The 16,959-nt window shown below is 42.0% G+C and overlaps 1 protein-coding gene and 1 pseudogene across 1 annotated transcript in view; both read right to left on the bottom strand.

The window, feature by feature from the left end:
• Positions 1 to 434: 434 nt before the first annotated feature.
• Positions 435 to 16,959, bottom strand: part of LOC102441172 (probable E3 ubiquitin-protein ligase HERC6) — a 60,252-nt gene continuing 43,727 nt past the window's right edge. The window contains exons 16-23 of the mRNA XM_014452069.2: positions 14,605 to 14,730; positions 11,320 to 11,463; positions 8,422 to 8,588; positions 6,964 to 7,030; positions 5,046 to 5,116; positions 3,299 to 3,482; positions 3,110 to 3,212; positions 435 to 950 (exon numbers count right to left, since the gene is read on the bottom strand). Of these exons, the coding sequence (XP_014307555.1) occupies positions 724 to 950; positions 3,110 to 3,212; positions 3,299 to 3,482; positions 5,046 to 5,116; positions 6,964 to 7,030; positions 8,422 to 8,588; positions 11,320 to 11,463; positions 14,605 to 14,730 (1,089 nt within the window). The 3' untranslated portion in view covers positions 435 to 723. The remainder of the gene's footprint in view (positions 951 to 3,109; positions 3,213 to 3,298; positions 3,483 to 5,045; positions 5,117 to 6,963; positions 7,031 to 8,421; positions 8,589 to 11,319; positions 11,464 to 14,604; positions 14,731 to 16,959) is intronic.
• On the bottom strand, positions 11,925 to 13,298 carry LOC102419668 (annotated as a pseudogene).

The raw sequence follows: 16,959 nt of genomic DNA, 5'->3' as shown, positions 1-16,959 counted from the left end.
GCTCTCAGTCCCTTCCCCTCCCACGCCCCGGCCCGCAGGCTCTGATCACAGGATGGCGAATGGGGAACCACAGGGATCCCGGGTGGGTGGCGGCATGGCTGGACTGGGGACTGGCGAGTGGGCGGAATGGCGGACCTCTTGGTCCCACCCTTTGTTCTGCAGGCTGTGATCGCAGGATGGCGAACGGGAAACCACAGGGAACCGGGATGGGTGGCGGTGTGGTGGGACTGGGGATTGGCGAGAGGGCAGAAGATGGCCCTGATGACAGGCTAGGCCTAGGGACCCTACCCATGCACGATTTCATGCGCTGGGCCTCTAGTATAAAATACACATCTACATGTCTCAAAATTAAGTTAAGTTAGTTTATATTTGTGTTTATTTTTTTCAAACTTTCATATTTGCAGGCAGTGTTTATTAGATGCACAATATTTTAAAAAACAGCTCTTAGCTTTTACTATTCAGCTTATTTTTAAATGGTAATTATTGTTCAGGAAGTAAGTCACTAAAAGGCAAATATTAGGATAGCAAGTTTAGGGGTCAGGAAATGTTGATTCATTAAAAATATTATCTTGATTCATCACTTTTTGCTAATCTCAACATTTATTTATTAATTCTAACTAAAATCATCAACCCTTTGTACTAGTTAGAACTAAAGAAGAACATCTGAATCGAAGAGTGAGAGAACCTGGGAACCTGAGGCCTCGCTGAGACTCCCTGAGGTCATTATCTCTGTGTGACTGTGGGCGAGACAAATCCACGGTTGCTTCTGATGGCTACTTGAAGTGCTTCCTCCAGTCTTTCCATTGTAGAATATCTAGGAAGGTCCAGAATACTATGACACACGAGTGGTCTTGGGTAATCTCTTTCACTCAGTGTTTCAGGACAGCGAAATGTGATTCTCATTTCTTGTAATCCTCTTGCAGTCTGCCTATCATTTCCTGTAAGAAAAACTGGAAAGGAATCTTTGGTTAAGATATACCTTAGTGCCCGGCCCGCGTGGCTCAGTGGTTGAGCATCGACCTACAAACCAGGATGTCATGGTTTGATTCCTGTTTAAACACATGCCTGGGTTGCAGGTTTGATCCCCAGTGTGGGGAGTGCAGGAGGCAGCCGATCGATAATTCTCTCTCATCATTGATGTTTTTATCTCTCCCACCCTCTCTGAAATCAATAAAAATATATTTTATAAAAGATATTCCTTAGAAAGAACAAAATTTAAAATGAAAAGGAAGAAATTAATCACTTAATTCTGTAAATATTTATCAAATACTCTTGTGTGGCGAGAACTACCTGGGACTATGGGGAACATAGAAAAGTCATGACATTTGGTCTTTGTCCTCAGTAAGTTCATGGTCTAGTTGGGGGGAAATTACATAAGGTTGATCCTTGAACAGCATGGGTTGGAACTATGTGGGTCTATTTACATGAAGGTATTTTTCAAAAAATACTGTAAATGGATTTTCCTGACTTTTTTTAACTTTTATTTTATTTATTTATTTAATTTTTAAAATATATTATATTGATTTTTTACAGAGAGGAAGGGAGAGGGATAGAAAGTTAGAAACATCCATGAGAGAGAAACATCGATCAGCTGTCTCCTGCACACCCCCTAATGGGGATGTGCCTGCAACCAAGGTACATGCCCTTGACCGGAATCGAACCTGGGACTCTTCAGTTCACAGGCCGACGCTCTAGGCACTGAGCAAAACTGGCCAGGGCCTGATGATTTTCTTAATAACATTTTCTTGTCTCTAGCTTACTTTATTGTAAGAATACAGTATAATATATATATATGTATATCTACATATAAAACATAGAAAATATGTATTAGTCAATTGTTTATGTTATCAGTAAGGCTTCTGGTCAACAGTAGGCCATTGGTAGTCAAGTTTGGAGGGAGTCAACAGTTATACAGATACTTTCCATTGTGTGTGTGGCCTGGGATCAGTGCCCCTAACCCCCAGGTTGTTCAAGGGCCAACAGCACATGAAAAGATAATAGCAAGGTACAGGGAGGTTTATTTTAGCACAACCAAGAAGTATAAGGTGAAGAGCCTGATGAAAGCCCTAAGACTGAGGGCAGGGAGAGAAGGGCCAGGCTGGGGTAACTAGGAGACTTCACTGAGGTCACATCTGGCTAGTTAAGTGGGGTGGGGAGGAATCCTAAGGAAAAATGCCTGAAATAGGGAGATATACATGAGCTCACTGAATGTACAGACATCAATGTACAGATAATGGAACCACTGGGCTTCAGTACATGTTTCCCATTAAGGGAGCATACTGGAAAGGTAGTTTGGGTTTATGGAAAAGTAGGCTGGGTTTGTGGAGAAGTTGTAATTGTCCTCCAGCATCCTCAGTAGCAACAAAAATAGCAAGAAGAAAGAGGAGCTGAAAAATGGGATAAGGAGGTGAGAGAATGTCATTGCGTGCTGTAGGGAAACCTTAGGGTTCCCACTCGGAAAAGTTTGTATAGCCCAAGGACACAGAGCTTAGTGGTCAATAGCCTGGCCTTTGGATCAGCCTGCTGTGTTCACATTCTGGTTCTGACACTCACCAGGTATCTGAACATAGGAAGCTACTAAACGTTCCAACCCTCTTTTTCCTCAGATGGAGAAAATAAGTACCTACCTCATAAGGTTGCTATTGGGACAAAGGGTGTTAATAGCTACAACGTGATCAGTACAATGGCTGGCTTAGAGTAAGCACACAATCAATGCTGTTATTATCATCAGTGGTCATTGCTACTATTATTATTTCTAAAATAATATTAGAGGCAGTTTACATTGTCCTAATTCCATAGGACATAATTATTAACTGAAGTTAAGATAAAAAGGCTTGATAAGGAGCCAACAAGAATGAGGAAAGTGGATGCAAACTAAAATTGGAGGTGGGACTAGAGTCAGTGTAGAGAAGGTAGTAAAATAGTGATATATTTATTATAATTTTTAAAATGGGGAACAGGCTTATGTAAGAGAAAAACCATTGGTCCAGAAGGCAACTTGGGTTATAACCCCTGTGTTGCCATTAACACTCTTGATCCACCACAAATAAGATATTTATCTTTTTAAAAGATATATATTTATAGATCCTTCTATTGCTGTAATACTTACAGAGGAATTGTCTCTTTTCATCCAAAGTTAATTTGTGGAAAGCTTTCCAAAACATCTGTATAGTAGGATGTGATTCATGGTATTCTGGCTCATATACTGAATTCTTGAGAAAAAGAGGGAGGAAATGGGTTTTAGGGGGGAACATATAAACGTATTTCAGAAGAATTGGGGGCATTAGTTATTACCTACCTTTTCAAATTGTTTCCAGTCATAATCTGTATTTCCAATTATTGCTGTCCTTAGTTCTTCAGGATGGAAAAGTCTAAGTATCTCTTTGTCACAGACTTCATAAAATCCTCTCTGAAATTCCTCATAAACTGCCTTTACAGAAGTGTTGAAAATGTAATCAACACACTGAGAAACATAGTCGGTCCTTGAAGGAAACAAAAAAATAAAAATAGTCCAATAACATACTTTATCAGTGCCTAAAATATTCTTGATTTTGCCCTTTTAACCATTTCTATTAAGAAAGAAAAGTAAATTCCTTCTGCTGAGTACACAACCCAGTACTACTCTAAGATATAAAAACATCTGATCAGCTAGCACAGTGGTTGGCAAACTGCTGCTCGCGAGCCACATGCGGCTCTTTGGCCCCTTGAGTGTGGCTCTTCCACAAAACAGCACGTGCGGGAGCACATGTACAGTGTGATTGAAACTTCGTGGCCCATGCATGCGCAGAAGTCGGTATTTTGAGGAAGAGCCACACTCAAGGAGCCAAAGAGCCGCATGTGGCTTGCGAGCCGCAATTTGCCAACTACTGAGCTAGAAGAAGAAATCTTGGAGCATATAGCAGAAGGAATAAGACTTTGTTTTACTTCCATTTTCCTAGCTGTAGACAGGATCATATTTTAAAAACACTAAAACATTCCATTCTCCTGCTTAAAAACTTTCACAGGCTTCTCAAAGGCTGAGCGCAACCTTCACAGCAGGATCAAAAAGCCCTCCACGATCTGACCGTTACCCTACTCTCCAGCCTCTTCCCACTTCCATTTGAACCTCTGGCCTCCCTGTCTCTCTTGTATTTAGGCCATAGCATGCAGTGCTTCCCCCTTTCCTAGCAACTTTTATCACTCATCAATATGAGTATGTCTTTCTCAGGGTTGCTCCTCTGTCCCTCTTTCCCTCCACACTGACATGTCATTGTGTGAAAATTATTTATGCTGCCTGTCCTCTCCACTACGTGAAGAATTTCCTGATGGCAGGGTTGCTACTGGAGGTATTTCCACCAGAAACATGATAGTCTCCCTCCCCTTGAGCATCCTTCCTGGACTATCCTATCTATATCAATCCCTCTCTGCCCTCCCCGGTAACCCGTGGCATGCTGGTAAATGTTTAAAAATCAGTTGTCCGAAGGGAAAGAGAAAAAGGAAATGCTCATTGGTAGCTTTAGCCAATTTCTGTGGTGTAAATATTCCCACTATGCCTGATTTCAAGCTACAAACACTTTAATAATAAACTGTGAACATTTTTGAAAATTTAACAATCAATCAGCTCTCACAAGCTAGTACCAGCTGCCTCTAGCATACCTCCAACCTGTAACTCTAGTCTCTTAATTGGATTTAATTTCCTTCAGAGTATTTATCTGACATTCTATTACATAGTAATCTATTCTTGTATTGCCTTTTGGTCCTACTGGAATTTAAGCTCTATATTATGTCTGTCTTTTTCACTGCTATATCTCCAGCACCTAGAATAGGGTCTAGTACATAGTAGGGGCTCAAAATAATTGTTAAATGAATAACTAGTGAAAAGTGCTACAAAGGAAATATTTAATTCCGACTCCTTTCTCCTCTTCTCTTACCCTATAACTGTTTTATCTTTCTAAAAGATGAGGAACTAAAATGATCATCTGAGAAGCTAAAATACATTTGTAAAGTAAAGTGACATAAACATTTTATGTGTATTCAAAGCATAAATTCTAGGTCTCAAAACTTACTTGTTGGTTTGGTCCACAAGTATAGAGATCCCATTTGGAATTAAATCAACATTATGTTGGTCCCATCGTAGCTGTAATATATTCAGGTAGCAAACATGAAAGAAAGTCTCAATAATCAACCATATTACCATTATTGCCAATTTACAGGATATCCAAAAAATGCATACACACTTTAACAGCTGATAGCTCAATTGATGTTTCTTTATTTTCAGATTTACTCCATTGGAATGAATAATTATTCAAAGTGTGTATACATTTTTTTGGGACACTCTGTGTTCTTCTCTAACAAAATTTAAATAACTGGGAGCTAAATAATTATTTATGCAGTTCAGCATTTTGAATACATAAAACATTTTAAAACCTACCCTAGTATATGTTGTAGACTGCTTTTAAGCACACATTGATCCATTTAGTTATTTACATAGATTGAATAATCACTTGTATTTGAACTTTATTTGTGAGTACACAGACATAGGTAAAAAATGAGGAGCAGGTAGAGAGAAAGTCTTACAGTACAGAAGTAAAGTACCATTCAAAAAAGGCATCCCAAATTTGAGATATAATAAAACTAGAGGCCCAGTGCATGAAAATTCATGCACTGGAGGGGGTTTCCTCAGCCTGGCCTGCCCCCTCTCACAGTCCGGGAGCCCCTAGCGGCGCAAGGCGACCCAGCAATGAAGGGGAAGGCAATGCCCACATTGCACTTCTGCTGCTGCCACTGCTGGCAGCGCAAGCCTCAGCCGGCCCTGGTTACCTGAGCTTTGGGCGGCCTGGAGTGGCTGGGGGACTGAGGGGACGGGGCGGACTCTGGAGGTAGGCGCCCTAGCGGGGCTGAGGGGACTGGGTGCTGCCATCTAGTGTCCACCATCTAGGTGCCTCCATTTTTGAGGGCATGTAAGTCAATTAGCATATTCCCTCCTTATTGGCTGTGGGCGAAACCATCTTTTGAGGGTGTGACGGTCAATTAGCATATTCCTGCCTTATTGGCTGTGGGTGTCACCATCTTCGTGATGGCATGAGGGTCAATTAGCATATTCCCTACTTATTAGATAGGATTATTTTTAAAAAAGACTAAAGCTAAAACATAATTTGTTGTTCACTAGTACTGTGAACCCTAAGAAAGAAGATGCCTACTATGAAAGGCTCCTTGTGGCTAAATTAAAAAACAACAACAGCCTAGCAGCTGTTTCTACACAGGGACCTATCATGCAAACTGCACGTAAGAGAGAAGCTTGCACTGAACTACCTGCTTACACCGTGTTTCTGCCATCTGAGCCAACACTTCTAAAGGAGTTCCCGGAATCCTATTTTATCCAATAGGATTGAGGCTTTCTCCATCCAATAGGAGCTGCACAACTATATCCCCCTCAACATCTTCACGGACCAATCAGGGCAATGCCTTTTGGACCAAGCAATCTGTAAGAATATGGAGTCCTCATTTGCATGAAGGTGGATCAATCAGGGACCAGGGTTGGGGACTTGTGTCTATATAAGCCAGCTCCTCTCTGGCTGGGGGAGTGCACTTTCCACTTCCACTGAAGACAGGACTATGTTTCCCAGACTGAGCTGAACACCAAAGATGTCTCACTGGGGCGGAGCGCAGCAGACCAGCACAGACAAAAGCAGACTGCTCAGATGGAGCAGACCAGAGTGGAGCAAAGCAGAGTAGTCTAGCCCAAAGCAGACCCGTAAGGAGCAGACTAGAGCAGAGCACAGGAGTGAGGAGAGGAGAGCAGAGCAGAGCTGTCTAGCAGAGAGGGGCCTGGCCCCAGGGCTGCCTCAAAGCCATGCTGTTTTCACAGCTCTGCTGTATCAATTGAGCTGATTTGCACTGAATAGTTTCCTTCATTGCACACCAAATTGGGAATTCCTGTTGGCACTGAATTGGTGCCAATAACCATGGGTTGACAGTACTCACAGAAAAATATATGCAAAGTGCTTCTCCAATGTCATCAGCCTCATAATTTAGAACTTCTTGCAAATTCCTAATGAAAATTTTGGTTTAAAATTTTATTTATTGGTCTTAAAACATTTCAGAAGTAATAAATGTTCAATGGAATAATTGGGGGCACTACAGAAATGTATGAAATGCCATGTAAATTTCCTCTCCTGCACCATCCCACTCTCTCTTTCTAGAGTTAACCTCTATTTACAGATTTGATTGCTTGAACCACTGCTAACACGGACACTGCTGTGTCTTGGTAGAAATTACAATAAAAAGTCCCTTCCTCTAGACCAGTGATTCTCAACCAGGGTGATTTTGTCCCCCAACCCCCAGTGGATATTTGGAAAAATCTGGAGACATGTTTGGTTGTCATAATTAGAGGAGGGTTACAAAACAAAACCAAAAAGCAATTAGAGGAGGGTTGCTACTGACATCTAGTGAGTTAAGTAAGCCCATATGCAGCTCAACATCCTACAAAACCCAGGACAGCCTTCCACAATAAAGGATTCTCCAGACAAAAATGCCAGGTGTTTCTCAACTCCTCCTCTACATTGACAATAGTGCATAGAGTATAAATCTAGCCAGTGTGTTCTTCCACTAACAGTACATGAGGGGAAAATCCTTTTCCCCAATCTGGCTGTCAACTCTGTATTTTATGAAAAACCTTTTGATAGTTGTCAATCTATAAAGCAAAAAAGGACATTTCATTTGTATTTCCTCAATTACTAGTAAGGTTGAGCATATTTTCATTTCTTGATTAACCATATATATACATATGTGTGATGACACATATACAGTACTGGGGTTGGCAAAAGTACGTTTACAGTTGTGAGTATATGGAGTTTATTTATTAATTATTGTTATTATTTTGTATCCTTACTTATGATTTATCTTTTAGATAATGATGGCTGGTAATTTAACCTACTTTTGCCCACCTCTGCATATATATACATCAGAGATACTGTACTAATCCTTTGTCTATTATATGTTGCCAGTATTTTCCTCACAGGATATAGTTTGCCTTTTAACTTAGAACAAGCATTTTCCAACCCTTAAAAATAAAGTTGATGACATGCTGATTTATTTAAATAAAGTAGATATGATTAAATACAATTTATTCAAAATAAATATAGTAGGTATGATTCGCATTAAGAATACTGTGTACTGTCTAAAGCAACTGTTTCCATCCGGATAAACTGAAGACACCAGGCATTGTTTATTGTACTGGTCAATAATTAGAGAAACATTTGGCCTTTTCCATTTTTGAAGGTTTATTTGACTGTAAGCCATGCTAAAATTCAAATCCATCTAAAGAGCATACATTTATTGAAACTGAAGGCCTTTTGTGTGTCTGTGTCTCTGTGTGGAACATCATTTATGCCGAAACAACTAAGACTTACTAGATAAAGTCCTGGAGAAACATTTACTTACTTTCCCAAAAGGGGACTGAGTTCTTTTAAATCTTCCAATGATGGCTTTTGGTCCAGAAGTTTCTTAAACAGAGCCAGTGGGAAAGGAATATCGGCAACATTTAAATGGTACAGGGAGAGTCCACACAGCCTCCCAAAGAGGAAATATCTCTTCTTCTCAATTTTAGGCTAGAAAGGAAGAAGGAAAAAAAACCCCAGCCGTAATGTATTATAAATAATCAATAATCACTGGGAAATTAGATTAGCAAAAAATATTTTTGGTTCCCTTTTCTAAGAGTCACAAATTAGAAACAAAATGGCTTCAAGAAAATAAAAATTTGAGGTTCTTACTCTGGCTGTATTACAGTTCAAAATTCTTCCATAAGTTAAAATACAAATTAAGAGTTCACAAGATTAAATAAATGAATGTACTTTTTGTTCGTAACAGCATATCTAGAATATTAAAAAATATGCTCAGATAGCCTTATAAACTAAGGTCTTCAATGTTTAATTTTACAGGCTTTGCCTTCAGATTCATGTAGAAAAACAACACTGTGGAAGAAAGGGTGAACTTTATCTACACTTTGAGCAGGCATCAGGCATGCCAGGTCTGTGTCAGACAAGTGGTGTCCCTTTGGCAATATAACCCTCAACCAAGGTGTCCTTACAGGGAACAGCATACGGGTCAGGGAAGGTAAGTGGAAGGAAGGAAAGCATCCTGATGATATTGGCTTCACTCTCCTCTCTGCACTGGCCACATCTGGGCAGACTATCACTACAGTCCAACCAAGAGATCACTAAACTGCTAATCTTTTAAGATTTCTATTGCTGCCGAAACCGGTTTGGCTCAGTGGATAGAGCATCGGCCTGCGGACTGAGGGGTCCCGGGTTCGATTCCGGTCAAGGGCATGTACCTGGGTTGCGGGCACATCCCCAGTGGTAACTTTCTCTCTAATAAAATTTGATACTGCCCTAAAGTTTTTCTGGAACGTTCACATTTGGATATATGCCTTGCTTGTTTTATTCTCACAACAGTCCTGTAAAGCAGGCAGAGCAGAAATTATGACAGCCATTTTATAAGTGAGGAAACTGAAAACTCAGAAGCCAAAAGACTCAACCACCATCACTCGAGATTACAACTCTGGGCTTCCAATTCTACATCAGTGTATCCTTCCCTACCCTTCTGTGCTCAACAACTATTACACATAATGTCAGCAATCCAAAATTTAGAAACAATTGCTAAAGTTCATGGTGTTTTAGTCTTATCACTCTCTTTACAAATATAAATAGAGGAAAAGGATTGTGTCGTATACTAATTTGAATCACTCACAATATTTAATACAATGTAGAGCTCACGAAATAGTCAATAAATGCTTGTTGTTTGACCATAAAAATCCTACCATTTGTACACCTTCGCCATTTCTATTTTCTAGAAGTTCATTCTTTCTCAAAAAGATACAGATCACTTCTCAGTACTTTTGCACACCCATTCATCTTTCTCTTCCTTTTCCCTATCCCCTGGGTCCCAAACTTCTATTGTGAAAAGAACACTTGGAAACTTATCAGAAAGGGGATCCATAAATTGAGGCTCAACATGATTCTTTTTACAATTATTTTCTCCGTGTTTCTAATAGAGAAACAAGATAAGTTTTTTTTTTTATTATTTTAAGATATGTTTACATTTTGGGGATCCTTGTAAAAGTATAATCATTGCAGAAATGAACTACCTTATTAGAATTAGCAATTATCTCTAGGATTATATTAATAATTTCTCTTCTTATAGAAACATTTTAGGTTACTGCATCTCTAAATCTAGGAAACCACACAAATATCCATCAGAAGTGACTAGATAAGCAACATGCAGTACATCGTACAATTCAACAACATGCACGAGTCTTAACATAATTTTATGCTGAATGAAAGAGGACAGACACCAAGACTACTTATGATTCCATTTCTGTAAAATTTTAGGAAATTCAAAGTACTCTATAGTGCCAGTTGTTGCCTGGTATGGGATAGGGGGCATAGCAGCAGGGGAGGAGTAGGGCTCGAAAGGGATACGAGAAAACTTTGGGGGATGATGTGTAGGTTCATTATCTTTTTAAAAAATACATTTTTATTGATTTCAGAGAGGAAGGGAAAGGGTGAGAGAGATAGAAACATCAATGATTAGAGAGAATCATTGATCTGCTGCCTCCTGCATGCCCCACACTGGGGATCGAGTTTGCAACCCAGGCATGTGCCCTGACTGGGAATCGAACTGTGACCTTCTGGTTCATAGGTCAACACTCAACCACTGAGCTATGTTGACCAGGCTATTTTCATTATCTTGATGATGGTGAGAGTTTCATTGGTATATATGTATATCAAAACTTATCAAATTGGAAAAATCTATGTGCTGTTTATTGTATCTCAAGTGTACTTCATTGAAGCTGTTTAAAAATATAAAGTGCGTATGAATTACTTGACAATCTTATGAAATACACAGGCCTGAGATTCTGCTTTTCACAGGTGTTGCTGGAGCAGTTGCTCTGTGGACCATATTTTGAGTAGCAAGGCTCTATATGACCTAATTTTACATTATTTATTTACTTAAAATAGTGTCATTTTTAAAAATTGATTTTAGAAAGGGAGAAAAGGAGGGAGAGACATCAATGTGAAAGAGATAACATGGATTGGGTTAGATGCCTCCCCATACATGCCTGACCATGCCTCAACTTGGATGGCACCCACAACCTAGGTATGGCCCCTGACTGGGAATCAAATCCATGACCTTCCAGTGCATGGACGATACTCCAACCAACTCAGCCCCACTGTCCAGGACCTAATTTTACATGATTATGTATGATTCTCATGTTGTAATAGATGGCATAATTTTTCTGTTCTGAAAAAAAAATAAGAAAATAAATAAAAGACTTACACTGATAGGAAACCACATGTAGGAACCCTCTTCAGGATACATGAACATTCCATATTCTGTCTTGGTCATCTCTTGAAATATGAAGTAGAAGAACTCGGACTTTACCCCATAACCCACAGAACGAATTTCGTTAATAAATTCAATCTGAGGAAAGAGAACACTCCCAGAGTTAAAATATAATGCCTTGACCTTTTGTAGAAAAGTTTCAAACCTCCTGCAGTCACCAGAATTCCCAGAATCCCACATCTCTTACTTCACTGCAATCTGTTCTCCCTCAATTTGCTCCTGAGCAGCAGCTGCCATGAACCTTTTTATTATCCGATTATTGTATACTGTGTGCATGGGGCTTTTACACTGCCATGAACCAAGTGAAGGGGATGCTAGCAAGACTTATCATTCACCAATTATGTTGACCAGCGTCTTAAACCAAATTTTGATGTGCTTTAATCCTCTGGGCCACCAAATCCCCTGATTCTTCTATCTTGTTATCTGTCTTCATTGCATCATTCAGACTTTACAGCTTTGGCCCAATCAACAACTATTTATTTTCTCCTACCTCTCCCCTCTTTAGGACTTTTTTTTTTTTTTTAAAGAAAACGAAGTGATTTATTACTGTTTTGTCTTTTATTTAGAAGCGTCTCTGGGCTCTCTGCTGGGATTGCTCCAATCATTGGCTCCAGGTGTGGTCTTGTAACGGCGCCATGCTGACTTATTGAATATGGGAAGCCTCTCGAATGATTCACTTGAAAGAGCCTTCAAATTAATTACAGCATCTGTACCCACTCCTTCCATAGAATAGAGTTTTAGATCTCCTTGGAAATATCTAGCATACAGACGAGAAATTGGCAAGCCATAACCAAATCCAGCCAGAGGGGCAGCTCTTGAAGGCTCCAGGCTTGGTCTAGGAGCAGTGGAATACATGTAGTTAAAAAGATGATCTATTTTTCGAAGGGGGACGCCACCACCTAGGTCGCTGATCTTAATGGACAAGTCTTCTTTACCCAGGGTAACAAGGGTTTTAATCGCTGGGTAGGCCTCTTTTCTGTCTTCATAGAGTTCAATGGTTGCTCTCATCGAGTTCTTGAACAACTCAAATAGCATGTGAAACAGATGTGAGGGCACATAAACTACCTGAATAGGTTTGCCTGGAGCTTTGGCATTGAATTCTTCAACTTCCAACTCAGGGGCTACCATGTAATACTGTTCACATAACATCTTGGCGGTTTCATACGCATCTTTCACGACATCGGCCACGTTGCAGGTGGGATCGATACTTCCGATGTGTTTGGGATGAGCAGGATTTGTGTCACCACCAAACAGAAGCGTGTGCTGGTTGATAAGCATGCGGAAGGAGATACGGTTGGTATAGAAGCGATCCAGGAAATACTGGATGTTACTGCTAGTGAACGGATCAAACCCAAACTTCTCCTTGTATTCAATGACTCCTTGTGCCATTGTAGGAACCACATCGTTGTGTCTATTTCTGACTTGAATAAGAACCTGTAGAAAGTTATCTAAGACCTTTGGGTCCTCAGGGCTCTTATTTTCATACTCCAAAAGTTCAAGGAAGCTCTGCACATACCAACTCTGGACCAATCCCACTGACGGGCGGGTAAGCAAATTATCCGGCAGAAGATTAACTTCTCTCATGGAGTTGGCCAGGCGCACAGGAAGCTCCTTCCGTAGAAACCTGTATGACGTTTTTTCACACGCATTGTCTCTCCCGAAGTCCAGGAACTGCTTGATGGAGAGCGGCGACGGGGAGAAGCGGGAGTAGCGCTCAATCTGCTTGGGCACCGGCTGCTTCAGCAGCCACCAGAACAGCCGCATCCTCGCCGGGGCAGTGCACGCACCAGCCGAGACACTCAGGCGGCCGCAGGGGCCGGTGCGGCCGAGAGCCGCAGATCGGGCGCGTTCGCCAAGCGCGCAGCCTCCACCTCGGCCTGGACGCAGGGATGCAGCTACCACAGCAACAGCAACGGCGGCGGCCGCGGCTTCCCCAGGCCCCGCCACGGGGGCGGAGCCGGCCACCGCACATGCGCGGCGTAGGAGAGAAGCGGAGGGGCGGGGCGAGGGGCGGGGCCGCCGCGCGCGCTGGCCACTGATTGGCCGCTGCCGCCTTCGCTTTTCTTTGTGGCGCGGCGCCCGTTGCTCCCTCGCTCCCGGTCTCAGCTGGACTGGCTGGTGCCGCCTCCGCACGTCCCGCCCCCGACTGATGCCTCAGTGGCCGGGAGGTGGCGGAGGTGCAGGAGGAGGACTGGGAAGAGGCCTGTGCCCACGTCGGGATCGCCGCTCCTGGCCTTCCCTGGAGGCCGGCTGTTCCGCTTCTCAGTGTTCCTTCCATCTCCACACTGTGATGCTCAGGTTCCGGTCGCCACTTAACGATAGCGGCTGTTTCATGTTTTCCATGACCAGCACCGCCTTTGGGCAGAATCAAATGTAAACTGGCTGGTTCGGCTTTGTTCCCGCCCCTCTCATTGGGACTTTTGATAAACAGCCCTTCCAGGCAGCCTGGGCCTGGCATCCTTCCAGGAACCATGAGCCCTAACTGCCCATATCCCTGGGGTGGGAGATCAATATGAACTGGTCCCTCTTTTCTAAGGTCCAGTTTTGGACTTTGTGGCCGAGTGCACTCCCAGCTTTCCTCTCTAACGACTTCCTCTCTACTTCCTTTCCTGGATAATTTCTTTTTATCTTTTTAATACAAGCATCACTAAGCTTGACTAAGAGTCCTCTTTTTGGCTGGAAGATCTTATCTATTGCCACTTTGATCAATTGATTTCTTGGCCCTAGACCAGTGGTCGGCAAACTGCGGCTCTCGAGCCCCGTGCGGCTCTTTGGCCCCTTGAGTGTGGCTCTTCCATAAAATACCACGTGGGGGTGCGCACATACAGTGCGATTGAAACTTCATGGCCCATGCGCAGAAGTCGGTATTTTGTTCCTAGCCAACTCCCAAACATGTCAACAGGTGCATACAGAATCTGCAAAGGCACCCAGATAAGTTCACCCTAAATCAGGAGATCTTCAACTGAACTGCAGATAAAGTATTGTTATTTTCAGTCATTAAACTTTGGGATGGTTCATTATAGCTATAGGTAACTAGTTAATTTATAATCCCAATGTTCAATTAAATGTCCCATTGCTTTTCTCTGAAGGGTAAGCAAGGAATTCTGGAAATCATAGGCTGATAACTATAATTGCAAATGCAGGCTCTTCCTTTGCTACATTAAATAACTGCTTCTCTCCCACATCAGTAAAAATGTCCAATGAGACTTTTCACCGTACCACCAATTCTTTCCGAAGGTCAGTGACTTCAGCTTGGTTTAACTGACGCAGAGCATCATCAACTAGGTGACTTCGTCTGACTTGAAGTAAAAATTTGGGTGAAATCCCATGCCTAATTTGTGACTCCTGGAAAAAGAAATATTTTAGGAATCTTCACTGGAATATTAGGAAATATTTAACATTTCAGATAAACCCATTTTGTCTAACATACAATTATGCCTACCACTGCTACATATGCTCATATTCTAATTACAGTATTTAAGGAAAAGAGCATCATATGTACACTTGAAGATAAAAAGGTGGTAGAATCTGTGAGACTGTGCTATCCAGGAATTTTGTACAGAGGATGAATCATCGTGGATGTACAGCTAAGTAATTAAAAGCTATCTCTGATCACTTATTTTAGTAATCATGATCCTTAAAAGCAATAGTGGTGTTCACCATGCAGAGACATTCTCCCACTTTTTAAGAAGAAGAGTGTTAGCACAATAATCCTCAAGAATATAAGGGCAGGTTAGAAGCGCAGTGATAATGTGAGATGTAGGAAACAGACTAGAGGAAAGACTTGCTCAGAGAAAAGTGTTCTCTGTTACCCTACATAGTACCTCCATTAAGCTCTTCTAAACTCTCAACATGCCCTCACCATTTCAGCTCCCTGCTCTTGTTTCTGCTGAACTCCCTGGAATTAGAAATCTAGTGTTGGAATTACTATCCTTGCTTTGACCTTTAACCTTCCTCTAGGAATTCTGCTATATCACAAGGACAATAAAAGAATATTTAGGATTCATAAACCAATGCCACTATTGTGACAGTAAGACAGGTGGATAATAACTATCCTAGCCCAGGTTTCCAGACAGTGTGGTTGCCCATATTAGCACTCTATAAGCTACTCAGAGAAGTGCATGCATATGGTTCTGGGCTTGGGAAAGACCTGTCCCAGATCTCTGCTATTACCATATACTGAGAAATTATGTGATTCCACTAGATTCTTCTGGTTTTTCCCTAAGGTCTTTGTTGTAAAGAAACTCCACAACCCTAGCTGGCTTGGCTCAGTGGCTAGAGTGTCAGCCTGTGGACTGAAAGGTCCTGGGTTCAATTCCGGTCAAGGGCACATGCCTGGGTGGCAGACTCAATCCCCAGTAGGGGGTGTGCAGGAGGCAACCGATCAATGATTCTCATCATTGATGTTTCTCTCTCTCTCCCTCTCCCTTCTTCTCTAAAATCAATAAAAATATATTAAAAAATATGTATTTAAAAAGAAACAAACAAAACAAGAAGCTCCACATTTGTAGGGAGATGGAACAAGTGCTATTTCTAGTCCTTTCTGGTGGTGGGTCATCTCCTCCTGTGGCCTTGGAATCTGCAGACACTTCAGGAATACTGACTGCTAAGCTACATGTCCCGTGGTTCTGAGTGACAGGGAGTGGCCAGCAATACCCTGCACTGACTATAGCAGGGAAAGGTGTATGAGTCCTACTGTGGCCCAGGTTTCTCTTGCCTTCCCAAGAATTGGACTTGAAACCTGTATATCTTATTTTCTAGTCTCTCTACTCCCATTCTCCATGTATTGGTTTCCCATTTCTACATTTGTGCATTTGGATTGATAATCTAGTTTGGAGCTTACAATTTTGACTAAGTCCATCATCTCTCCTCTGGAGGACAGGATTGTGGAACCTGCTTTGTGACTTCACCCATGACAACTACAACTAAGAATTTTCTTGTCCTCAAACATTTCCCAATCCTTCATAGTATGTAACTTGCCTGGGTCCGCTATGCACTCAACCCTCACTAACAGAGTAAACAGGTTAGATAGAAAATTTCTATAGAAGAAAAATAATGTAGAGGGAAAGATCTGCTTAAAGGGAACTTAAGGGAAAATTAGGTTTGGGAAGGAAAGATTTAATCTATTTTCTCCCATTACCAGGAATGTCAGGAAAATTGAAAAAAAAAAAAAAAGGTGGCTGGGAAACAGAAGAGATGAGCAAGTCAATCTGATGACAGACACTAATAACAGTATCTAAAGGGTGAGTCCTTAACTATGGAATGCTTTTAGCAGGATGTACTTTGTCCTTCTAGGTTGATTATTGTAAATAAACTACCGGCCCGGTGCATGAAAATTCGTGCACTTGTGGGGGTCCCTCAGCCCAGCCTGCGCCCTCAGCCTGGGAGCCCTTGGGGGATGTCTGACTGATGGCTTAGTCTCGCTCCCCAGGGGGAGCGGGCCAAAGCCGAAGTCTGGCCTCCCTCTGTAGGAGGTGACCAGCTGGGCGATCAGGGGACAGTGCTGGCCGGCGAGTGGCCAGCCCTGTCCCCCCGATCACTGTCCCCTCCCTCTGCCCGCTGGCACCCACCTTG

This window comes from Myotis lucifugus, unplaced genomic scaffold, assembly GCF_000147115.1.
Source record: "Myotis lucifugus unplaced genomic scaffold, Myoluc2.0 scaffold_12, whole genome shotgun sequence".
Lineage (NCBI taxonomy): Eukaryota > Metazoa > Chordata > Mammalia > Chiroptera > Vespertilionidae > Myotis > Myotis lucifugus.
Note: the sequence above shows the minus strand (reverse complement) of the source record. Positions and strands in the feature narration are given on the sequence as shown.